The 26,225-nt window shown below is 46.4% G+C and overlaps 1 protein-coding gene across 1 annotated transcript in view; it reads left to right on the top strand.

The window, feature by feature from the left end:
* Positions 1-5,698: 5,698 nt before the first annotated feature.
* Positions 5,699-26,225, top strand: part of SKIV2L (Ski2 like RNA helicase) — a 41,861-nt gene continuing 21,334 nt past the window's right edge. Inside the window, exons 1-20 of the mRNA XM_044305901.1 lie at positions 5,699-5,782; positions 6,210-6,283; positions 7,486-7,607; positions 11,446-11,555; positions 12,233-12,350; positions 14,128-14,242; positions 14,340-14,414; positions 16,373-16,426; positions 16,903-17,078; positions 18,379-18,513; positions 18,655-18,800; positions 18,909-19,055; positions 19,275-19,359; positions 19,445-19,551; positions 20,924-21,070; positions 23,211-23,304; positions 23,384-23,596; positions 23,722-23,832; positions 24,595-24,706; positions 24,783-24,901. Coding sequence (XP_044161836.1) covers positions 6,271-6,283; positions 7,486-7,607; positions 11,446-11,555; positions 12,233-12,350; positions 14,128-14,242; positions 14,340-14,414; positions 16,373-16,426; positions 16,903-17,078; positions 18,379-18,513; positions 18,655-18,800; positions 18,909-19,055; positions 19,275-19,359; positions 19,445-19,551; positions 20,924-21,070; positions 23,211-23,304; positions 23,384-23,596; positions 23,722-23,832; positions 24,595-24,706; positions 24,783-24,901 — 2,199 coding nt within the window. The 5' untranslated portion in view covers positions 5,699-5,782; positions 6,210-6,270. The remainder of the gene's footprint in view (positions 5,783-6,209; positions 6,284-7,485; positions 7,608-11,445; positions 11,556-12,232; positions 12,351-14,127; positions 14,243-14,339; positions 14,415-16,372; positions 16,427-16,902; positions 17,079-18,378; positions 18,514-18,654; positions 18,801-18,908; positions 19,056-19,274; positions 19,360-19,444; positions 19,552-20,923; positions 21,071-23,210; positions 23,305-23,383; positions 23,597-23,721; positions 23,833-24,594; positions 24,707-24,782; positions 24,902-26,225) is intronic.

The following is a 26,225-nucleotide window of genomic DNA, read 5'->3' as shown; positions in this document are numbered from 1 at the left end:
AATATGGCTGCGCGACCGCCCGCACCAAAGAGCCGCATTCAAGGATCAAAAGAGCCGCATGTGGCTCGCGAGCCGCACTTTGCCGACCACTGCCCTAAACCACCAGTAAATAGCGAAAAGTGGCATTTCTCATAACATGAATCGCACACTGCCCCTTCATTTATCACTGGTGGGCGAGAAAAATGGTCGTGTTCTGATTTGCTGACCATAGCGGTGTAAGGATTCATGCACATGAATGTACTTTCTTTCCGCTTCCGCTCCGTTTTTTTTTGCGGACCGTATGCGGAACCATTCACTTCAATGGGTCCGCAAAAACAACGGAAGGTACTCCGCGTGCATTCCGTTTCCGTATTTCCGTTCCACAAAAAAGTGGTGCATGTCCTATTATTGTCTGCAAATCACGGTCCGAGGCCCCATTCAAGTCAATGGGTCTGCAAAAAATACGGAACACATCCGTATGTCATCCGTGTTTCATCCATATTTTGCGGATCCATACTGTAGAAATGCTATGCCCAACCCATATTGCTCATGTGTTTGGTGATTAATAAGTTACTGTTCCCGTTTCCGATCCGCAAAAAAACAGATGGATATGTTTTGTGGAATAACGGAACGGAAGAGGACTTAAATCAGAGAAAAAACCCTCAGATATGGAACAACGGATCCGTGAAAAATGGACCGCAAAACAACGGTCGTGTGCATGAGTCCTAACGTACAATGTCTATGAAAGGGCTGTCATGGGGGACCGGGACCGCGAACATATGCGAGCTGCCATCTTAACTGACAAGTCCGGCGAAGCACAGGTAAGTCCTTACCTGTGCCTATGCGCGAGACGCTCTGAAATGAAATGCCGTCTCTGGGTGCAGGCAGTTCCGAGAACAGCCCGATGAAGGTTCCCGGAGGCTGTTCTCGGAACTGCCTGCTCCCGGTGACCGCATTTCATTTCAGAGCGGCTCGCGCACAGGCACAGGTAAGGACTTACTTGTGCATAGCCGAACTTGTGAGTAAAGATGGCAGCTCGCATGTGTTCGCCGGCGAACACGGCGAGCTGGCCATCACTGCTCAGGACCCCCCCTGGTCTCGGTGGTCTCAGCTGCCATATAACACTATATTTCCATGTCCTGCCCCAGCAAAAATGACTAATGTACTGGGATTCAGGAGCGGCTCTCGGATTAACCTCCATGAAGTACCAGTATATCATGGTGACTGTGAGGGCCCGGCCCTTACAGACTGTAATCCATGGCTGCCAAACGTCTTGAATTATAAGAGGGTGGCGGGAGATTTATCAAACTGGTGTAAAGCAGAACTGGATTAGTTGCCCATAGCAACCAATCAGATTACACCTTTCATTTTGTACAGCCTCTTTGAAAAATGAAAGGTGGAATCTGATTGGTTGCTATGGGCAACTAAGCCAGTTCTACTTTACACCAGTTTGATAAATCTTCCCCAGTGTCCCTAATTTTCAGGGGTCAAAATGGGTGTGGCTAATGTCAGCCCTACCCATAAGTCATCATTTCCATTTAGGAATGGGGCAGGGCTTACATGCCCCAAATTTGCCAGTTAAAATGTTGGTAAGGCCTAGTCCACACTACAGTGATTTCCAGCAGTGATTTTTAAACCAAAACAAGGAATGGAGCCTCCATTGATAAGGAAGAATGGAAAAATCTGCACTTGTTCTGCGTTTTGGACTCACAGCTTGTGTTGGCTGAAAATCACTGATGGAAATCACTGATGTTGTGCTTTTCCACGAGTGTAAACAGTTATATCTACTTATTCTAGTTATAATGGGTATTCATTGCCTTTAAGAGCAATGTTGATTTATATTCACTGTTTTGTATGATTTTTGATGTAGGCCGAAGTAAGTCCATGGGAAGATTACTGTGCCGTTCAAAAATCTAGCGTTATTGTAACAATATATTATACATTTAGACAGTGAGAAGATACACAGCACCTGCATAGGTAGAGGTTTCATTGTATTTTTTATCTGAACATGGATTCCACAGTGTGAGAATTGTCTAGATGTTCCTCAAAGTATACATTCATGTATCAAAGTTTGTCCCTCGGCTCTGAGACAAGGCCTCCAGATGTCAGAGGTGTGTAGTATTGAAAATATCAGGCATGTATGAGTTAACCTTTAATGGTATGATGCTTATAGCTTATACAACAGTGCCACCTAGATATGAGCAGTTAATACTACACCAGTAGCAAAAGTGCATTCTGGGTAATGTTATGAAATCACATTCCTTATCAATGCACACGCCTATGCAACAATGATTGGAAAGTTCCAAACTAGGAAGGTGTGCTCATCTGGTAAGTTTTGGTTAATAAACCAGATACAAAAAATGAGGAAGACAAAAAGAAAAAGAAAGGGAGATCTCTGGAGAAAGATTTGGATTATCAGAAAAACTCTTGAGAGCTGACTGCACCAAGACTCTGCACATCACTTGACCCTTGGGTAACGTATATTTTTATTTATATGTAGTATTGATATAAATAAATTGGCTTGATACTTAGCCAGATACCCACTGATTTGCGGACGTGTAACGTTAGTTGCTACATAAATATTTTCACTTGATTTCAGTTACGATGCATATAACTGAATAAAGGGGAAAATATTGGAGAAACCCTCTGTTGGGAATCTTTATATTCCCTAGTTTGATATCAAGCCGATAATTTATACGTTTTGTTGCAATAGTACCATTATCTGAGATTGGTCATCATTTTGGGCAGAGCAAGGGCTCGTATCTGTCATTTTCTTGATTGAGTTTTTCGCATAATCTATTGATTTTATATATCTCACAATTTTAAAGCCGTATTCTTGTGCTGGTTGAGTAGTGTTTTGTTGGCACCATATAGTGGAGAAATCTGGGTACTGCATATCATTGTATATTATTGAAATTTACGTTGATTAATTTTTGATTGTATTCTAAACTATTGTATAATAAACCATTTATATTTTTGCATAAACGCTTGTACCCTGTTTTACTGATTGCACAAAATAATTAGGTTCTCGATCAAACTCTTGGAGGTGTGTATATGTCCACCTCGTGGATCAATATCATTTGCACTATTTTTCTTTTGATCTGTAAATTTTTTTTAATATTTATATAAAGCATTTGCTTTATATACCCGACACTGACCAAACACTGAAGTGTGAACAAGGCTTAACTATGGTAATCTACCGCCCTCGATACCGCAATTGATATCAACTATGGCCTGGGATGACTGGACTGATGGAGGCGGTCACATCTGTCCACGTCACACCCCATGAAGGCAGCTTACCAGGGGCTGATTCTTCGGCATGGCAGCCGGGGGCGTCACAAATGTCCCCAGACCTGCAGTATGCCTGTTAGTCATGTGCCACAAATTATGCCAAACCTAAATAGAGGCGCCAAGTGGGGGTTCGAACCCTGCAGGCCAGGCTTTATGTACATACCCACCCACCTACCTATGTATTCTGATCTTCGGACGTCCTCCCCGACTAGATCTCTCACCAGTAAGGCCTCTTTCACATGAACGATTTGGATTGGCTCCGGGTGCGTTCAGTGAAAGTCACACAATTTGGCTTACAAGTTCAGTGAAGTTTTGTCTGCGATTGCGTTCAGTTGTTCAGTTTTTTTCCGTGCCGGTGCAATGCGTTTCGATGTGTTTTTCACGCGCGTGAAAAACAAACTGAAGGTTTACTAACAACATCTCTTAGCAACTAATTAGTGTTGATCGCAAATATTATAATCGCAAATTTTTATCGCGAATATTGGCAATTCGAGAATTCTGAAGACATCTGTGTTGGTCCCATGTTCATATGTGACCTGCACTAGTTGAGAAAAATGATGTTTTAATATATGCAAATGAGCCTATAGGAGCAACGGGGGCGTTACCATTACACCTAGAGGCTCAGCTCTCTCTGCAACTTGCCGCGACCTCTGCACCTTGATTGACAGGAATGGACAGTGTAAATGTCATCACACCTAGTCCTGTCAGTCAAAGTGTAGAGAGTGCAGCAGTTACTGCAGAGCCTCTAGGTGTAATGGTAACGCCCCCGTTGCTCCTAGAGGCTCATTTGCATATATTAAAACATCATTTTTCTCAGCAGTGCGGGCACATATGACCATGGGACCAAAACAGATGCCTTCAGCTGCCAAGTGCACATGTAACAGGTCAGCCTTGTCAGAGGTACAGAACTGCTGACAGACGCCCTTTAAAGGAACTGAACATGTGACCTTCTGATTGTCCCATAAACATAGCAGGTATCGCCGAGTCTAAAAATGTCCAAACTATTACAAAATATAAATATTTTCCTGAGCGGTAAACACCATATTGGGAAAAAATAATAGCCAGTTTGCTATTTTTTTGAGTCATGTTTCTCCTCATTAAAGTGAACAAAAATTATCAAAAAGTTGTATGTAACCCAAAATGGTACCAGTAAAAACTACAGCTCGCTCTGCAAAAAAGCCTCGCACAGCTCCGAAGACAGACAAGTTATGGCCGCCAGAATATGGTGATGAAAAGTTACCCCATATACGTGTCATCCAGAGCTCCCCCATATACAGGTGTCATCCGGAGCTCCCCCATATACAGGTGTCATCCGGAGCTCCCCCATATACGTGTCATCCAGAGCTCCCCCATATACGTGTCATCCAGATCAAACCCATATACATGTGTCATCCGGAGCTCCCCCATATTCATGTCAGCCAGAGCTCCCCCATATACATGTCATCCGGAGCTCCCCCATATACATGTGTCATCCAGGGCTCCCCCATATACATGTGTCATCCGGAGCTCTCCCATATACGTGTCATCCAGAGCTCCCCCATATACATGTGTCATCCGGAGCTCCCCCATATACGTGTCATCCAGAGCTCCCCCATATACGTGTGCCATCCAGAGCTCCCCCATATACATGTGTCATCCGGAGCTCCCCCATATTCATGTCAGCCAGAGCTCCCCCATATACATGTGTCATCCGGAGCTCCCCCATATACATGTGTCATCCAGACCTCCCGCATATACATGTGTCATCCAGGGCTCCCCCATATACGTGTCATCCATAGCTCCCCCATATACGTGTGCCATCCAGAGCTCCCCCATATACATGTGTCATCCAGAGCTCCCCCATATACATGATTCATCCAGAGCTCCCCCATATACATGTGTCATCCAGGGCTCCCCCATATACATGTGTCATCCAGAGCTCCCCCATATACATGTGCCATCCAGAGCTCCCCAATATACGTGTCATCCAGAGCTCCCCTATATACATGTGTCATCCAGAGCTCCCCATATACATGTGTCATCCAGAGCTCCCCCATATACATGTGTCATCCAGGGCTCTCAGTATAGCAGGACTTTCCAGGTCACTATAATCACTCCAGACGGGAATCTCCGTCTCTGCACACTGCGCATGCTCAGGTTATCTGGCTTTCAGGTTCTGCCAACCATTAGAAAAGTCTGCACGTTCCGCAGGCAGGTCGCAGTTCACTTCCGCCAATCATGTGCGTCTCTACGTCGCGCTCTCCGCCCATCGCGCTTTTCTACTGCAGCCGGAGAACGTTCAGAAACTAGAGGAAAAAATGTGCGCGTCGTGTGTGTTATTGTGCGGCGGCCATTTTGATTGGCCTGACCATTCTGTTGGCAATTTACTTCTTAAAAATGGTGTCTATCGGCGACATTTTCTAAAGCTTTTAATTTCATCGATTCTCTGACGTCGGCATCCAGGCTCTCTCCCATGTTGCATTCCCCTCCTCAGTGACACACTGGCACAGTGCAGACTCCCTGCGTGTGAATGGTAACTAACAAACGCTTATTTTAACCCTGACTCTGCATTGTCTGCCTGGTCATGGCCGTGGTGTTGCCTTCATTTCACCATAGAACATCTGTTCTGTGCATCTCCCCTCATATAAGATATATCCACAGTGGCAACAAGGATCAGTATATTTTAGGAAATCCAAAATTCAGGACCCTGACCCTTTGTGACAAGAAGCTTTCATGTGTTGGCCCCTCACCCCTATTTACTACCTACCCTGTTTGTGGCCGGAGCACCCCTTTAAATTCACAATTTGCTCAGTCATCGTGCGGGAAGCTAAAAGCTGCTGACAGAGGGACACCTGTTACCATGGTAACAGACGGCGCCATAACTCTAGGGAAACCGTCAGCAAGTTGTAGATGGAAAAGTTCTGAAAGTTTTTAGTAAACTTTGTGTTTCAATCCCTCAGAATTTCCGAAATCTCCGATGAAGACCCCCTCCTGGCGTCGTATGAGCTCCAGACGTCTACAATGAGTAAACTAGGTAGGAACACCCCTAATGATCTAGATGACCAGGTGGAACTACAAGTACCAGCATGCCTTGCAAACCTCTGACTGTCTCCAGATGCAAATCTTACCCTGCCCTTTCTACCTATGCTGTCTGTTAAAGGGGTTGTCCAGGGTCAGAAGGAGAATTAAAGAACAGGTAAGTACTTACCTTACAGATTCTGCGCCGACGCTCCGGTTCTCCCGGCCAGGCTCTACTTACCTGGCTGCAGCAGTCAAGGGTTGTGGACATGACATCACCAGGTAACTAGAGCCTAGCCGGGAGAAACAGAGAGCAGCGCATGATCTGGGAGGGGCGTACTTACCTGTTCTTTATTTCAAGGCGGGGCCCGGGGGTTGTTCAGTTTCCTCCTGATACTGGACAACCCCTTTAAATTTATTAAAGAAGGAGAACTACGGTATACATCTTGTGAGGGTTTGCTGGGATTTTTAGTTCTTGCACCGTTCTTCATTGCCTCTTTGGGAAAGTTTAAAAGGGGTTCAATCTGGATGTGACTGTAGCAAACCCTCAGCAGTGGCAGCGCACGTGTGGTTAACATTTCATATAAGACTGGGGACCCCCTCATGGGGATTGTTGAAGGTCTCAGAGGTTGGAGCCTCACCAGTCAGCCATTTTTATTAAATTAATTTAAAGGGGTATTCCGGTTCTATTTCCCTCTATAGGAGATAGCAGAGTACAAGCTCTCAGCTGCCACCTGCAGCCCCATAGAAATGGATGCATGTGCATGCTCGGCCAGCTGCTCCATACTTTTTTTCAGAGGCCCCTCGGAATGTGGGATCCACGTCCTCTTGATTGGTGGGTTCTCCCAGGTATCAGACCCCCACTGATCCCCTATTATCCTGTAGATAGAGGATAGCTTGTTACAGGCGGAATACCCCTTTAATGTCTGTGATGGGATAGATCGTGACAAGCATAAAACGAGTGCAACCAATCAGATGGTGTCTTTCATATTCAGTAGGACTTCTGAGAGCTTGAACCTGATTGGTTGCTCTGGCAGTTGCGAATGCAGTGTTTCCCAACCAGCGTGCCTCCAGCTGTTGCAAAACTACAACTCCCAGCATGTCCGGACAGCATTTGGCTGTGCTGGCATGCTGGGAGTTGTAGTTTTGTAACAGCTGGAGGCACACTGGTTGAGAAACACTGCCCTAGTGAACCAATTATATCATTTTCATCTCCAGATCTCTCCTCTGTGGATCCACTGGATCTCCCACTCTCTATACTGGAAGTTGGCATTGCTGGGAGATTGGAGCTGATCTCTGACGTCCCCAACCCTAAAGGCTCCACCGTTCCTTTATCCACGGTAAGTCCGTTATTCAAGCACAGGACCTTTAAGGGGGTTATCCAATAGTAGAAGTACAGCCCATAATGCTGGGGCCCCTCCTATAGATGATATTTACCCAGTCCCCGACACCCGTGTCCCTCCGGATCCCTGCACGGCCGCCGCTGCATCTCCTCGTCGCACTGATCAAAACATCTGGTGAAGGGGGGGAGCAACCAATAGCAGGCCGCGACGGTGACCAGCCTCCCTTGCGTCACCCCGATGCTATGGAGGCTGGTCACCATCGCAGCCTCCTATTGGCTGCTACCCCCGTCGCCGGATGTTTTGATCAGTGCAACAGGGGGATGCTGTGGCGGGACGCCGGGGAGCAGGTAATTATCATCTATGGGAGGGGCCCCGGCATTATGGGGGGGGGTACTTCTACTATTGGATAACCCCTTTAAGTAGGGGTTGTCCAATGCCGGACCTACTACAGCTGTCCACCGTGTAGTGCAGAGATCAGCAACCTTCGGCACTCCAGCTGTTGTGAAACTACAACTCCCAGCATGCTCCTTTCGCTTCTTTGGGAGTTCAGATCACAGCCAAGCAAATGTGTATGCTGGGAGATATAGTTTCACAACACCTGGAGTGCCGGAGGTTGCTGATCCCTGGTGTAGTGTATGGAACTGGTAACCATTCCCTTTAATGGGAGCAACGCAGCCATAACCAGTCCACTATTAGTTGTCCTATCTGTTTTATAATCCCTTGACCCGAGATGCGCTACATAAGAACAGCTGATGACATCTCTTTAAAGATGGCGCCTGGAGAGGAGCAGACAACAAAGCTGCTGGGTGTCTGCTGTTTCACAGACAACTGGGGCTAATGTCTGCGATCGGCAATAATGCCTATGGCAGACATTTAACCTACACAGGTGTTTTGGTCAGTTGTTGTGACCAAGGCAATTCAGGCAGCTTTTCCCAGGATCGCTGCGCTTCCAGGTCCCGAACGGCTTCCCCGCACTGCGATTGGAGAAGCTGTTCGTTTGTGTTAATAGCCTGGGTCTCCCTGAAGAAATCCATGCTATTACAACTGTAGTTCTCATGGAGGCCTGCAGGTGGCAGCACTCCATTATAAACTAGCGAATCTGCCATGCACTGCACTGCTAATTCGTTGCAGTGTAAGGGCTCTTTCACACTTGCGTTGTTCTGTTCCGGAATAGAGTTCCGTCGTCGGGGCTCTATGCCGGAAGAATCCTGATCAGTTTTATCCCAATGCATTCTGAATGGAGAGAAATCCGTTCAGGATGCATCAGGATGTCTTCAGTTCCGGAACGGAACGTTTTTTGGCCGGAGAAAATACTGCAGCATGCTGCGCTTTTTGCTCCGGCCAAAAATCCTGAACACTTGCCGCAAGGCCGGATCCGGAATTAATGCCCATTGAAAGGCATTGATCCGGATCCGGCCTTAAGCTAAACGTCGTTTCGGCGCATTGCCGGATCCGATGTTTAGCTTTTTCTGAATGGTTACCATGGCTGCCGGGACGCTAAAGTCCTGTTTGCCATGGTAAAGTGTAGTGGGGAGCGGGGGAGCAGTATACTTACCGTCCGTACGGCTCCCGGGGCGCTCCAGAGTGATGTCAGGGCGCCCCACGCGCATGGATGAAGTGATCGCATGGATCACTCTGACGTCATTCTGAAGCGCCCCGGGAGCCGCACGGGCGGTAAGTATACTGCTCCCCCTCTCCCCACTACTACTATGGCAACCAGGACTTTAATAGCGTCCTGGCTGCCATAGTAACACTGAACGCATTTTGAAGATGGATCCGTCTTCAAATGCTTTCAGTTCACTTGCGTTTTTCCGGATCCGGCGGGCACTTCTGGCAAATGGAGTACACGCCGGATCCGGACAACGCAAGTGTGAAAGAGCCCTAAGGGAGAAGTGATCTGAAGATCTCATATTCAAGCCCCCTGGGGGGAGGGGGTTGTTGGGGCTTAAAAAAGAAAAAAAGAAAGTTTTAAAATAAAAATAATTAAAATTGTCCCTTTCCTCATAATAGAAAAAAAACCTATAAAATAAAAAAATTCAGATCATGCGCATTGCTGCATCCCAAAACGCCCACACTATTAAAATGTGAACGTATTTGCCCTGTATGGCGAACGCTGTATGAAAAATCTAAATGACCAATTTTGCATTTTTTTTTTTTTTTGTTGCTTTACTTCCCCAAAAATGATCAAAAAGCAATACTCGCCAACTAGTTATGAGCAAACCACAGGTCCTGTGTGCTGTGTCCCAACCCGTTTTTTTTCACGTACATACTCATATTGCCTATGAATCCCTTTCCGCTGTACTTGCTTAAAATGTATGGCCTCCGATGAGGCTCTCCCAAGGTTAATAAAAACTAGAGATTGCCCCACCAAAAAATGAGCCCCCACATTACTATATAGATGTGGTATCACCGTAATCGTACTGACCCGGGAATGAAGAGCACAGGTCAGTTTTATGTTATAGAAAATGCCGTAAAAAACCATAAAACTCTGAAACTATGGCGCAATTGCGTTTTTTTTACAATTCCTTCCCATTTGGATGCAATATTAATTGGTGCACGGAAAAAAAACAAGCCTTCATATGGCTATGTGAATGGAAAAATAAAAAAGTTACGGCTCCGGGAGGGCAGGGAATGAAAAATGGGAAAATCTCTCCTGCTGCTTTCAAGATCTCGGCTTGCTTTTTGTGAATGGGAGTGTGTAACAGGGCCCTTAAAACCCAAATGAGTGGCTCTGTACTGTCACAAGATCATGCCGTTCGGACATCCAGAACCATGCGATCCTAATGTCCCCTTTTCCTCAGAGAAGACACCGCACACCTCTGCTTCATGTGAAACTGATTTATTGAGGTAAAACAACAGTTTTCATATCCCCCTCCCTAAGATGTGAGGGATAACAACAGTTTCGAATCCCCCCTCTCTCATGCAGGTCACATGACATTATCACATTCCACTGCCCTTATAAGGCTTTACAGGTAAACAACCTTAAAGGGAACCTGTCATGTGGATATTTGATTATAATCTAACTAATTATATACAATCATTAACTACTAAAAAGTGCCTTAGATGTATTCACTTACTGGTGTGACAGATGGTTTCCTCATAATATACACACAAAGATGCCACATGCCGCATGCTAATGAGCTGATTCGAGTCCAGCGTGATGTCAGTGAGTCCAGCGTATATTTAATTCAGAGCTATAATCACTCCCCTGCCCACCTGCTGCTGATTCATATGGAAAATAACTGTCATTCAGCAGCAGGTGGGCGGGGAGAGTCAGGAGCTCATGAATATTCAGCTGGAGCTGTTCAATACAAGATGTTGGCAGATTGACTGGGTCAATTAAAGAAAGTGACCCAGCATTTTGCTAAGAGAATCAGTCACTTATTTATGTTGCCCTTAGTTAGGACACCAAAAAACTGGTGACAGGTTCCCTTTAAGTACAGCTGTTAATCTGTTGTTGCCGGGCAGAGTCTCCGCAGGGGATGGTGGACACAGTTACAGCCCTCATTCTGCAGAGGGGAAGAGATGATAGGATTTCTGCACAGTTCATGACACACAACCACGGCACTTGCTCTCCTGATGTAACAGAGTGTTTGTTCCCTTTTACCCCCTGAAAACCTGTACAGACTTGATCCTCCCCACAGCAGAGGGTTTGTTGCCATTGTATCCAGTCTTAAAATTTCTCTGTGACAGCCTGGAATCTCAGCCTCCACTGGTCTACAGAATGCCGCCACTCCACTGACAACAAGCAGAGATCTTGAAAATAGCAAGGATTTGAAGCAAAAATGTACTAGAGAGTTGTAGAAATGATAATAAAGGTTGCACTTTGTTCCAGGTCCCTCATGGTTTACCCCCATATGAGGTGGATCTGTCTTTCGAAGTCGTTGAGAACTATCTGGTTGACCCACAATGGCTTTCTATCCATGACTTTGACAGAAGCCAGAGGTGAGTGATCGCAACGTCTAGAATTGATTAGACTGCCTCTATTGAATGTGTATGGTCGATGTATCGTATTTTCCACTCTATAAGACGCACCCTAGGTTTAAGAGGCAGAAAATAAAAATAAATATATTTTTCATCAGACCTCATATCAGATCCTCAGATCAGACCCCCATAAATATCAGGACATCAGATCAGCCCTCCATGTCAGACCCCCATTAGACCTCAGATCAGCCTTCAATGTTAGACCCCCATCAGACCTCAGATCAGATTAAAATAAAAAACCTCCTCTTACCTGTCCTTCACCTCTGGCAGAAGTTGCGCTCCCCTGTCTTCCCGGCCTGCGCTGCTCTGTCACCTGCGCGCACTACGTCCTGTCGCTGTACGTGGTCAGGTTAGTGAAGCGCCGGCCCCAGCAAGGAAGACAGGGGAGGGTGAGTGCTACAAGCGCTCCCATCTCCCGGTACCTAATTCATACTAGTGAGCGCTTCTGTAATGGAAGCGCTCACTAGTATTTGCTTTTGGGGGGAAAAAAAAAAAAAAGTGTGTATTATAAAGCGAAAATTATGGTAATTCTCATGATTCCAGTGATTGCCTCTTCCACTAGGTGGCGCTGTATGTTTCCTATTGACTCAGATCAGTGCGGGACTATACCCTGTGTTCATATCCTATTATTTTCTCAGGTCTTTTCCTCGAAGTAAGGATGTCGGATCCCTTTATCATATGGATATCAGTGCCCCGCAGACGGAGCTCAGCATGGAACGAAATGCAGCGACTGGAGAACTGCGGGGGATCAGTGAGGTACTGTACTAGGCTCGTCCACCAGGCATCGCATCACTTCTAAGTCATGGTGAACTGTCTGGAAGGCTGCTTAGGAAACACTTTTACGACAATACCACCTTGAAAGGATTCACTCCTTAAAGGGGTTGTCCAGCATTTGACACGTGGTGGCCTACCCTCAGGATAGGCCATCCCTATCTGATTGGTGGGTCTCTGACCCCCTGCACTCCGCCGGTCAGCTGCACCGTAGCTCTGATGCCTGAACCAAACAGCCCCATCCAAATTGAAGTTAATAGGAACAGCACTGCAGTCACCGTCTCCATCCACTACGCATTGGGAGGAGCTGTGCAGTCCCGGCACCAGAGCTACTGTAGAACAGCAGATTGGCATGGGTACGGGGTGTCGGACCCCCACCAATCAGATAGTGATGGGCTCACCTGCGGGTTGGCCATCACTTGTAAAATCCTGGACAATACTTTTAAAGGGGTTGTGCACCCCACCCTGCTGCTCTGCTCGGGTCCCTCGGTATAAACTCCTGGTTTGGTTCCACTGCTCCTGCTCCCCTTGCATCTTAACCCCAATAAACAATAGGGCTCCCTAATATTCATGCACTACGTAGGCGAAATGCCAATAGCAACACCTATAGTAAATATTATGCAGTGCTACATAAGTACAAAAGTATATAAACGCTTATTGATTCAAATAAGTTTATAATGATAAATAGTAGATAGCGGTAGCAAACAGATACAGACAAAACACACCGTCTATAGTTACATCATAAACTCCTGGAATGATGGTGACATAAACAATACCCCGAGTCTAAAGTATCTCCTATAGCATAATAAAGTGCATAGTGCGAGGCATGAGAACCATACTAGTACATAAAGATCAGCAAAATAACACAATGACACAGCGAGCCAATCATCCAGTATCAAGTAACATGAGAGTAAATACCGACCAGTGTGATCATATACCCCCAGGGGGCTCGCTGTGTCATTCTGTTAGTTTCCTGATCTTTATGTACTAGTATGGTTCTCATGCCTCGCACTATGCACTTTATTATGCTATATGAGATACTTTAGACTCGGGGTATTGTTTATGTCACCATCATTCCAGGAGTTTATGATGTAACTATGGACGGTGTGTTTATTTGTCTGTTATCTGTTTGCTACCGCTATCTACTATTTGTCATTTTCAACTTATTTGAATCTATAGACGTTTATATACTTTTGTACTTATGTAGCACTGAGTAATACTTTACTATAGCTGTTCCCCTTGCGTCTTGTCAAATGGTCACAGGGGGCAGGTCACTGCTGTACACAGCGATTGGCTGCAGCAGCGTCATACCAGAAGTTTACATTCAGGGACCTGAGCGGAACAGCAGAGGCCAGAGAGGGAAGAACATACAAGCCCTTCAAGCTGCCACAATGCAAATAATCAATGATCTATGGGTTCACTTCATTCCTAAAAACGATCCCACCGGCAACATCACCCACTAAACTGGCCGATCAGGCAGTCGGTTTAAAAAACAGACTCCCTACAACTTGTGCAAAGCGGCGAATGATTGGCTGGTCATGCCACGTACTACGACTGATAGATTTTCTGCAAGCAGAAGTCTGCCGCTAGTGTCGTGGTTGGCCAGAAACGGCCATATCGCCCAGTTTTGATCTTATGGGTGTGGAAAGCTTTGGAGGCCTAGCAGAGCAGGCCAAGCAGAGCAGTAGCGACTATTTGTACGGCGCGATCATCTGCATGCAGTGGAGCTGACATTCCGGCTTATTCTCTCCTCCCTGCTCAGGTCACCATTGGGCACAGCGGCCTCTCTGCTCAGAACTCGCTGTCCCTCCGCCGACCCCCGGGGCCTCCGTCACAGTCCGTCAAGGGCAGCACCTCCAACTTCCCCTTCTGGCCCGGTAAGCTGTTAAAAACTGAACATGCTGACGCCAATTGTCTTGTCACTTCTTTACATTTTACCCATTGTTTTCTTTCCGCCTTGTGTCTCTTTCTCAGGGGGGATGGATGAACCCACGCTGGAACAGATGAAGGCGGCCGGGGATGAAGAAGAAGCGCTGGACTTCGAGAAAGGTGCCAACCTCCTACTGACTTCTAGTCACCAGAGGTTTATAGGAACGTTGGGGCAGGCAGTAAGGGCCTCACCATACGCTGTAGGGCAGAAACTACAACTCCCAGAATCCTCCTTTCACTTTTATGGGAATTACAGGAACAGCAGAGTAAACGTGCATGTTGGGAATTGTAGTTTCACAGCGGCAGGCATGCTGGAGGTTGCGGATCCCTGCTGGTCCTCCACGTGGGCTGGTGCTAGGGAATAAACGAGTGCCAATTGAGGATATACTGGTCAATCGGCGCTCGTTTATAGTGCCTTTCTCTGGCCCGGTACAAAGTGAAAGGGCAGCAGACAATCGTTATTGTGATCGTTTGGCCCTCATTTACGCTGCATGTTGTCAGCAGCACATCCACGTTTGCACGGAGCGGTCCTTGCCGGCAAATGACGATTTTATGTGCTGCATTGACAAATGCGATCACCTGGCATTTGGTAAGTGATCAGCGGCGCCCTTTCATCGGCCAGTTATCAGGAACGAGCGCTTGTACAGTGTTGGTTCCCGCTAAGTGACCTGATCCTTGGAGCTAATAGACACAATTTATATTTTCTCTCCTGTGCAGTACGTGCTATTGTTCCCTGGTATCAGCCGTTTCCTGCTGGGAAGAGGGAGATGACTGAAAGGACTTGCAGGAAAATCCCTGCCCCCACAATCAGTACTTTAGGCTGCAGACCCACGACGTGCAGTGTTTTGTGGTCCGCAATTTGCGGAATAGAACGGACGGACCATTATAGAAATGCCTATTTTTGTCAGCAGCACGTGTGAATGAGGCCTCAAAGTCAGACCTAATGGTTTTCACAGCTGAGGGTTCGATACGTTGGTGTCCAGTCCAAGCAATTCCCTGTTCGCCCCGGACCCCAGACATTCACGTTATTCCTGCCCTGACACATTGCAGCAAACCGCCAGGATAAGGACAGAGATTTGTGCTGCTGATGTATTCACCTCGCAGAGAATTGTTGAGACTGGATGCCATTGTAGCAAACTCTCAGCTGTGAGAGGAATTAGATCTGCACAGGTTTCCAGCCTCTGGATGTCAACAAGTAAGTGTATATTCACTGACAGAAAGCAGAGACATTGGAATAGGTAATGAATTGAAAACACAGCCATAGGGCTCATGCACATGAGAGTATTTTCTTTCCACGGCCGTTCCTTTTATTTTTGTGGACCGTACGCGGAACCCAATTTCAATGGGTCCGCAAAAAAAATGGCAGTTAGGCTCCATTGATACGTCCACAATTCTGTTCCGCATTTTGCAGGAACAGAATTGCGGACCTATTCATTTCTATGGGGCCCACACTATGTGCTTTCCGGATCCGGAAATGCGGATCTGCACTTCCAGGTCTGCAATTCCAGTCCTATTATTGTCCTCCATTGCGGACAAGATCAGGCATTTTCTATTATAGTGCCGGTGATGTGCCGTCCGCAAAATACGGAACGCACATTGCCGGTAGCCGTGTTTTGCGGATCCGCAAAACACATAGGGATGTGCGAATTGACCCTTACTCTGTGTGCATTCCGTTTCCGTATGTCTGTCCCGCAAAATAATAGAACTTGTCCTATTATTGTCCGCATTACGGACAAGGATACTACTATTCTATTAGGGGCCGGCTGTTCCGTTGCACAAAATACGGAATGCACACGGACATCATCCGTCTTTTGCGGACCGCAAGCATGGGCGCATGAGTTGTAATCTGTAGGAGAATCTGGCAGAGAAGTGTTCAGCTTTTCTGCAGCGTCACCACAGTGGAAAATAAGTATTCCAAGGCCCCCACCGATATCAGAGGGCTGTCCGTGTAATGTATGGACGTGTCGAGTCCTCCAGAGAAAGAAATGCTCTTTGGAGCTGTAGTTTCCGTTTTTGAGATGTCGCTGAATGAGAAAAATTCTTGAGAAAATTGCTGAATATTTGTCTCTTTCTGACAGATCTGCTGACTGCTCCCCCCTTTTGGAAACAGGGAATGGACTTCAAACAGCCAAGTAAGTATCCAACGTCACTTCTCCAATACATTGTGTGCGCGCATCCCCCATACATAGAGCCCATCGATAGACCTTGAGTTTCAGCCTTTTTCTGATTTTGGAAAAGCTGGGTGACAGACAATATGGCTGTGGTCTCAGCTCCTGTAGGTGTGTTTACCCAGCTTTCCCAGAATCGGATGGAGAGGGGTAATAAGGGATTCCGTATAGTGGCTTTGCTGTGAGTGAGTCGGCCTGACCTTAACCTAGAAGATAGATAATTGAAATGTGCATTTATTCCAAAAACAGCGCCACACCTATACGTAGGTTGCACCTGGTTTTGGAGCTCTGCTACATTGAAGTGAATGGGACTGAGCTGTAATACCAGAGCTGACCTGTGGACAGGTGTGGGGCATTTTTTTATTTTTTTTTGTCTTTTTTAAGATAAAAGATCTAAAATTTCCCCAAGCAAGTTTACATAACGCAGTTTAATCCTGCAGACGGATCGCAGCCTCCAGGGATCTTCTCCTTTGCCAGCCTGCTGGGATCTCAGGAAGATTTCGCATTGGGAGACTCGAGTGAGGATGAAGAAGATGTGAAAGCCAAAGAGAAGGAGAAGGGAACAAAGACTGAAAGTCTCCCAAGGAGCAACAGCCTGGAGGACCTGGGAGTGGAGGTAACCGTGGGAGGCGGATGGGAAGTGTCTGCCCCATGATCACCAGATTTGCCACACATTATTGACCCCCTTGTGTAGTCCGGTCCGGTCAATGGTTTGCATTGGGCTCCGCTCCTCAATATGACATGTGATGGAGGGACACGTGACTAGACCTGTCCAGAAAAGTCCTCCATTGAACACCACTTCAGTCGGCGTATGCCCTAGTCTTCCATGCCGCCAAGGACAGTGGCTGTGAATCTGTAGTAACTGTATATTAATATGTGGGTTATTGTACTTCCTCCAGCACATTTGGAAAAGTAACCTTAAAGGGGATCTGTCAGCAGTTTTGTACCTATGACACCGGCTGACCTGTTACATGGGCACTTGGCAGCTGAAGACATCTGTGTTGGTCCCATGTTCATATGTGCCCGCATTGCTGAGAAAAATTACTTTTTATTATATGCAAATGGTCTTCTAGGAGCAGCGGGGGCGTTACCATTACACCTAGAGGCTCTGCTCTCTCTGCAACTGCCACGTCCTCTGCACTTTGACAGGCTCCTAGAGGCTCATTTTCATATAATAAAACATCATATTTCTCAGCAATGCGGGCACATAAGACCATGGGACCAACACAGATGCCTTCAGCCTTCAACTGCCAAGTGCACATGTAACGGGTCAGCCAGTGTCAGAGGTACAGAACTGCTGACAGATGCCCTTTAATACTTAATTTATTGTGTCAAGTTACACCATGTCTCATACTCCAGAGCTGCACTCAGAATCCTGCTTAGTTGAGTTTTATAACTGAACTATCAGATTGGAGGGGGTCCTACCGCTGGGATCCCAACTGATCACAAGAACGGGGTTCTCATGATTGATCGTGGTCCCTGGGGTAGGACGCCGACTGATTTGACAGTTATCCTATATCCTGTGGATAGGGGATGACTTTCTTTAGCTGGAATACTCCTTTTAACCAAAAGTATTTAGTCTGGTGTAGACACCACATCTCACAGAATGCACCACAGCAGAGAGGTAGATTGACAGATCGATAGGCAGGCGGACCGACAGATAGGCAGGCGGACCGACAGATAGGCAGGCGGACCGACAGATAGGCAGGCGGACCGACAGATAGGCAGGCGGACCGACAGATAGGCAGGCGGACCGACAGATAGGCAGGCGGACCGACAGATAGGCAGGCGGACCGACAGATAGGCAGGCGGACCGACAGATAGGCAGGCGGACCGACAGATAGGCAGGCGGACCGACCGATGGATGATATGAGGATTATTGCCTGTGTTTTTACCAGTCTTAATTTCTCTCTCAGACTGTCTCTAACATGGCGTCCCCTCTGCCAACCTTACCCCCAGCGAATGCGCCCCAGGAGCAGTGGGCCGTCCCCCTGGACAGCCACTCCCCAGTGAATGATTTCTACAAGCGCATCCCGGATCTCGCTTTCAAGGTAGGCCATAGACGTTATGTATGTTGGAGGATGTGATTAGGGCGCCCCCTGTGTGCCGGTCATTAATAAGAAAGCTGCAGAACTTACCAGTATAGAGAGTTTGACCATCTTTCTTATGGTTCGGCGTGACTTTCCTTGCAGCATCCGTTTGAGCTGGACACCTTTCAGAAGAAGGCCGTGCAGTGCCTGGAGGCCGGTTCCTCGGTCTTCATCGCCGCTCACACGTCTGCAGGGAAGACGGTGGTGGCTGAGTACGCTATAGCCTTATCTCTCAAGCACATGACCAGGTGAGTGGGATCTAGGCTTGATCCTTGTGTGACTATACTGCCCCGTCTGTCAGTGTAACAGAAGCTGGACCATCTGCCATGACTGCGCTTGTTTATCGTCTTCCTTAGATCTATATACACCTCTCCCATCAAGGCTCTGTCCAATCAGAAATTCCGAGATTTCAAGATCACCTTTGGAGATGTCGGTCTGATCACTGGCGACGTCCAGCTGTATACCAGTGCATCATGTCTTATCATGACCACAGAGATCTTAAGGTAGATCTCTCATCTATGTCTCAGCTTTCATCTCAGAAGCCTGCAGAATTGCAAATGCTGCTCTGGAGTATAATGCAGGATAAGTAATGCAGTGTGCTATATTTACAAAGTGAATTCTATATGTAAATTGGTGAACCTACATTAAGTACTATGACACTTTTCATCTCGAGCCTTCCTGCTGCCGGTCTCCTCCTGACCCTCTACTGTTCATCCTCCCAGGTCAATGCTGTACAATGGCTCTGACGTGATCCGGGACTTAGAATGGGTCATCTTTGATGAGGTTCATTATATTAATGACGCTGAGGTAAGTGCTTATAATCTTAATCGTACTGAGGTGGGTTCCACTCACAACCTTATTAACCCTTCTTCTATGCCCCTCCTCCTCCCAGCGCGGCGTTGTATGGGAAGAGGTCCTTATAATGCTGCCGGAGCATGTGAATATCATTCTGCTGAGCGCCACCGTCCCCAACACCGTGGAGTTTGCAGATTGGATCGGGTGAGTAATTGCACCCTCTAGTTTACGTATAGTTGTTGTGGCGGTATAATTATAGATGGTGGCCAAAACAGAACCAATTATCTTCATCTGCCCATATGACCTACTTAAAGGGGTTGTTTGTTTTAAAAATCCCTTTACGTAGAAGGGTTCTCCGGAAATATTTGGTTCTGCTGCCGGGATCTAGCTGAAGCAAGTGTTTGGTTCCCCTGCAGCTCCCCCGCAGGGCAAATGAAACATTACACAACTCTTATTGAATTCAGTGGGCCATCCGTGCAATGCAAGCACATCCAGAGCGAGAGATACTGTCCGCTCTGGCCATTTCCTAGAAAATTTGCTTTCTAAACTAAAACAATACTTTAAAGAGTAGACGTAGATAGCAAAATATATATGTCCTATGACAAAAAAAAAAAAGCCTCTTTCTCCACTTATCAGCCACTTCTTCTCATCCTTGCATCCCACACTGAGGACTCATTCTCAGTTCACTGAGCAAATCCGTCTCCAGTGAGGCCGAGGGTTTTCATGGCAGCCAGAGTAGCTTAATAATACATTAAAGGCTATGGACACCTTCTGGGCATTTCATTTATGATTGCAGTTTACCCATTTTGGGCTAAAATTGTTTATTCAATTGGTTTTTGAAAACCTTTTCAGCAGTTTTTGAGATAAAGGGGTTAAAGATCAGTCTGTTTGTAGAGTATTGCCTCTTAGTTCCGTCAGCTGATGGCTCAAGTGAAGCCTTATTTCTGTTTCCTGACCTCATTATAGCTAAACTGTTACCAAACTGATAACAATATGGCTTAAATGAGTTTTTACGAGGTCAGGAAATCAAATATAAGGCTTCACATGAGCCGTCAGCTGACAGGACTGAGCAGTGGTACTGATTTTTAACCCCTGTATCTCTAAAATAGCTGAAAGCTTTTTAAAATCTAGAATAATAGTAAATTCACAATATGCAGTGCATAGTACAAGTGTTCAAACGAGTGCAGGTGTCCCCCCCCCCCCAGTACCCTAGGGGGATGTAATAAATTTATGAAAAAACATAAAAAAAAAAAAAAAATATATATATATATATATATATATTAAAAACTCACCCCCCCATTCCCTTTTGTCATATACAAAAGAAAAAGAATAATAATAATAAAAAAATAACTGTAATTGGTATTGCCCTGTCCAAAAATGTCAAAAGCAGTAGACTATGACATTTATCCCTCACGGTGAATGATGTAGGAAAAATGAATCCAGCCAGCGAAGGAGACAATATGGACAATTACAATACATTAGTAAGTGCCTTGTACTAACTTTATCTACATGATAAATGCCATATGCTGGAGTGAGACGACCCCTTTAACTGCTTCTGTGTAATATTATCTTACAGGAGAATTAAGAAGAAGAAGCTTTACGTCATCAGTACGACGAAGAGGCCGGTGCCGTTAGAGCATTTCCTGTACACGGGAAACAGTCAGAAAACGCTGAATCAGTTCTTCCTTCTACTGGACGCTACTGGAACCTTCCAGACCAAGGGGTAAGATCCTGCTAAGGATGCTTTGTGGCACCTGCCTTCCATTTATACTACTACATCCCATAGCTGTGAATGGGGAGGTGGAAGCGCATCCATTCATCATGTGGAAGTTAAAAAAAATAGCCAAGCAAACGCACTCGAAGTCCCATAGCAGAGAACTGCGGGTGGCCACAAATGTGCAACTGCTCTGCATTCACTTCAGGGAGCCCCATTCTGTAGATAGGAGTGGGACCTGTACCTATGTGACGTTGATGGCATATCCTAGCCACCAATGTCTGAATTGGGCCAACCCCTTTAAAAGCATTAGAAAATCTAATATTTCCAAATTTGTTTACTGCTATGGAACGTGTTGTCCACTACTTCTTCTATAGGCCATGAATATCTGATCAGTGGGATCAAACTCCCAGCACCCCCAGCGATCAGCTGTTGGAAGGGGCCATGGCATTCATGCAAGAGCTGTGGTCTCATCCTCGGTCTGTGACCTCCCGCTCATCCCAATGCAAGTCAATGGGATTGAGCTGCAGTACCAGACGCAGCCACTACACAATGTGCAGCGCTGTGCTTGGAATACTAGAAAAAGCTCACAATGCTCATTTCCTTCAGCTGATCGGTTAGGTTGCAGGGATTCGGACCCTCGCTGATCAGAAATTGATTACCTTTCCTGAGGATAGGCCATGAATAAAAGGAAATGTCCAGGAGTTTAAACAGTCACTAACTTTTCAAAAAACTTTTGATATGTCATAGAGACATAACAAAAGGTGAGGTCTGAGCGCTGAGATCCCCACCGATCTCTAGAACGAGTGCAGAGAAGTGTGCACATATGGCACTCTCTCTCTCCTTGCTGCATGAGATATGCGTTTTCCTCTCTTTGGTTTAGGGATAGGTGGTGGTCTCAGAGCTCACACCCCCACCGATCCAAACTTTGAGATTAGTATTGATGACCTATCCTCATGATAGGTTATCAGATTGGTGGGGTCTGCCTCCTGACACCCCCCACCAATCAGCTGTTTGAAGAGGTGGCAGTGCTTTGTGAGCACTGAGGCCTCTGCCTTGGCCAGCGACATCACATTCATCAGTCACAACTATACAATGGGCAGCGCTGTTCTTGGTAAGCTGCAAGGAGTCCATGGCTCTCACCGGAGCACCGTGACCTCTTCAAGCTCTTGATCGTAGGGGGTTCTGGGTGTCGGACCCCCGCCGATCAGATACTGCTGGACCCATCCTGAGGTTAGGGCATCAGTATTAAACCGCCCAAAAACTTTTTGAAGGCTATGGACACCTTTTAAAAGTTTTTTTACTTTTTTAATTTATTTATTTAATTATTGCTTATTTTGGGGAAAAAAAAAAGAGAACGAGCCATGAGAGCTGCTCCTCTTATGGATTTCACAGTGAGGAGAACAGAGAGCAGCCACCATTGTATGTGAAAACATGCATGCTGCAGGGGACAAAAGCGGATGTCATCATGTTATGACCGTCACTTACAGCAATCCATTGTCACAACCAGACAGCTGGGAAGCTCTGACAGAGGCCTTTCAGAACCTCCTCCTTGAGTTCTCTTTGTTGTGCTGTTCAGTTCCTCATCTCGTTAGCCTCTCTCAGCTGTCATGGAGTTGGACTGATTGCATCCCTTTAAATTCCGCCCCATAATGCATTACTGGGCGGCTTATACTAATTCCTGGAGTGTGTGTGCATGCTGATCTTGTTTCCCAGTCTGCTACAAAGCTAAGTGCTGTACATTTATCTGTTATTTTCTGTTTGCTGGATCCCAGGTGACCCTGACTCCCTCCGTGTCTGGTGTAGGGAGCCGGTGGTCGTGTCCCCTCACTATTGTAGGGTGCTCAGGGGTTATATAGTCGAGGTACGTGGATATGCAACCATCCTCCTTTGGGATCTTTGCATAGGCTGAGCAGCCAGGGAAAGTGCTAGGTCTTGTGCAGGGGTCTCCCTTTTGGTTCCTTAGCTTTGGATCCAGTGAGTCATATATGCATGTTGCTTTGTCTTGTTTTCTGTACACCGTCCGTGACATCCATTGAGTACAGGCTGCCATAAATGGCGCTTGTATTCTCTGCAGGCGCCTACAGGGCAGCATTTCTTTTTTTCCTGTGCTCTGAAGGTCGCCTTATAATCTCCTCTATCTCTTCAGCTACTATGCTGCAGTTGAAGCAAAGAAGGAGCGATCCTCAAAGTATTCGCAGACATTTGGGGCGAGACACCCACATGGAGGTGGAGCTGGACACGTAAGTGACATTAGAGGTGTCACGTAGCGACACGTGAAGTATGATAGCTGTGTCCTGATGGTTACATCTGTCCCTGCAGGATAAGGGCACCTGGCTGTCTCTCATCCAGTCTCTGCGGCAGAAGGACGGTCTCCCTGTTGTGGTCTTCACTTTCTCCCGGAATCGCTGTGAGCAGAATGCAGGAGCTCTGACCACCGTGGACTTGTGTACAGCGTCCGAAAAGAGCGAAATCCAGACCTACTACAACAAATGCCTGAGTCGGCTGCGTGGGGGTGATCGGCAGCTTCCCCAGGTTTGTTTTGTCCCCTGCAGGCATCGCCTAGGAATGCCTGCTGTTATATATCTGCAGTCCAGCAGTACTATAACTCTCAGCATGTCTGGTGAGATGATGCAGGTAAATATATGTGATGTTGGCAGGTTTTACATATGCTGGACCTCTTGAAGAGAGGGATCGGGATCCATCACAGTGGGATCCTGCCCATCCTGAAGGAAGTGGTGGAGATGTTGTTCAGCCGTGGACTTGTCAAGGTCAGTGGGTACAACGAATCGAAATCCAAAGCTTTGATCGGGACAGTCATAGAGAGGATTGCCAGTCTTAAAGGGGTGGTGCTAAATTCTAAAGTTATCCCTCGGCCACAAGCTGGACTGATTGGTGGGGGTCCAACTGCTGGGACCACACAGATCACAAGACGGGGGTCCCATTCCCCTGAATGAATGGAGCGCCTCCATTCTTTCTCTGTGAGACTGCTGGACGTAGCCGAGCACAGCACTTGTCTATCTCCCATAGAGAGGACTGTGGCTACAGTGGTTATGCACGACCTGACAATCCATTATTTCTGGGTAACGGGACCCTACCAGTCGGACCCTCACAGATCAGATGGTTATTCTGTGGAAAGGGGATAACTTTAGAACTTGGCCCAACCTCTTGGGAGCTCTTCGGACATGTCTGATTTTAGTAAATACATGTGATCCCCATAAAATAACAATTCTGCAGCATCTTTTTTTTTAGAACTCTGAGTTGTGCCTTCCTTCTATTATTCCCCATGAAAAAAGTCTGAATACATTGACAACTGAGTGTTACTATTCCCTTTTCGATCCGGTGCGTCCCTTCAAAGTCTGACACCCACAGCGCTGATTGGAGAATGTCAGAGGGTAGGGACATACCCTATGGAAAAAGGAAATGCCCAGGTGGAAATTTCTTCATTGATTTTCGGGAGGAATAAGACGACACTGGTTTGGTTCCCTGCATAGTTTTCTTGCGGGGTAATGGTTTTTGTTTGTGCTGCCCAGATCCTGTTTGCCACAGAGACATTTGCTATGGGGGTCAACATGCCGGCTCGTACTGTGGTGTTTGATTCAATCAGAAAACACGATGGTACCAACTTCAGAGACCTGACTCCAGGTAAGTTAGAAGCTCCGGAATTGTATTCTTTGGGTGACATTGGTGGGGCAGTAATAGCCTGTGTTTCCTCATACAGGGGAATACATACAGATGGCTGGACGTGCCGGACGACGGGGGCTGGATAACACCGGAACGGTGATCATACTGTGTAAATCCGACGTGCCCGAAATGAGCGATCTGCACAAGATGATGATGGTGAGGATGAGAAACATAGATAGATATGAGATAGATAGACAGGGCCAGGTGTGATGAAGTGGAGAGAGAGCTGAGCCTCTAGGTGTAACGGCAACGCCCCCGTTGCTCCTAGAGATTCATTTGCATATATTAAAAACATCATTCTTCTCAGCAATGCGGGTACAAATGACCATCGGACCAACACAGATGCCTTTAGCTGCCAAGCGCACGTGTAACAGGTCAGCCAGTGTCATAAGTACAAAACTGCTGACAGATGCCCTTTAAATAAAAAAAATAAAAAAGTTGCATCTCTCCAAAATAAGATAAACAGTAGTGAAGTGTGTATTGCGCCATGTCCGTGCACTGTATCCGCTCTGTCCTCAGAACAGTTGCTGAAGCCTTTAGAAATGATTGTGAGGACAGAGCTGATACATTGCACGGACATGGAGCAATAAACACTTCACTTTTTCTTCTCCTTCCGGAGAGCTTCTTTGAGATAATTACATAAGATATCTAATCAGTGGTAAAACAAAAGACTGCAGGAAGATGCGGCCGTTGCATAGATCAGTAACACATAGACGGTAATATTCTGTAAATGTTCTCCTCCGTAAAGCATAGCCCGGGCTGAGGCGGGGGAGTAGCTGCAGCTTCTCTCTCTCCATATGCTGTGAGAGTGGAGGCAGAGCAGACGAGGAGAAGAAAGTCCTATATGTACAGAAACCGTGCAGAGGGGTGACATCTCCGTCAGTTCAGACATCGGCTATACATCCATGGCTGCCTAGGAAGATATTAGAATTTCTTCTATGATAGGTACTCTTTAACTCCTTGGTGCCCCCCTCCCTCCACCCCGCCGGCGCACACAACCACAGATCCACAAAATGGCTGTTTGCTTCCCGCAATTATTATATATATATTTTTAAACTCCTTTTATTAAAATCGAACAAGTAAGAAATGGTACATAGTCACAAAGTATATCATCACAGTATACATATAGAAAAGTGTGAACAATATTCGAGGAGGGGAAGCTATCAGGACTGTTAAGATCTTACTTTCCCATAAACGGCGTTCATAGATAAGATATCAGAGACATCATCATATCCCAAGAATGAAGACTGAGAAAACAAATGCGGTATTAAGCGACACCATGACTCAGGAAATGCACCGTTGTGTTCACTAGGCAGTGTGCATGTGTGACGTAGTCCCTGTTAATAGGAAAGAACACCAAGAATCCCAAATCTTCTCAAATTTTTGGGGACATTTCCTATGGCCATACATAATTTTTTCTAAGGGCAATACTTGGATCACTAGTGCTTTCCATTGACCCAGTGTGGGTGGCCTATCCGCC

The sequence above is a fragment of the Bufo gargarizans genome, chromosome 9 (genome assembly GCF_014858855.1).
Source record: "Bufo gargarizans isolate SCDJY-AF-19 chromosome 9, ASM1485885v1, whole genome shotgun sequence".
Classification (NCBI taxonomy): domain Eukaryota; kingdom Metazoa; phylum Chordata; class Amphibia; order Anura; family Bufonidae; genus Bufo; species Bufo gargarizans.
This window is presented reverse-complemented; position numbering and strand designations above follow the sequence as displayed.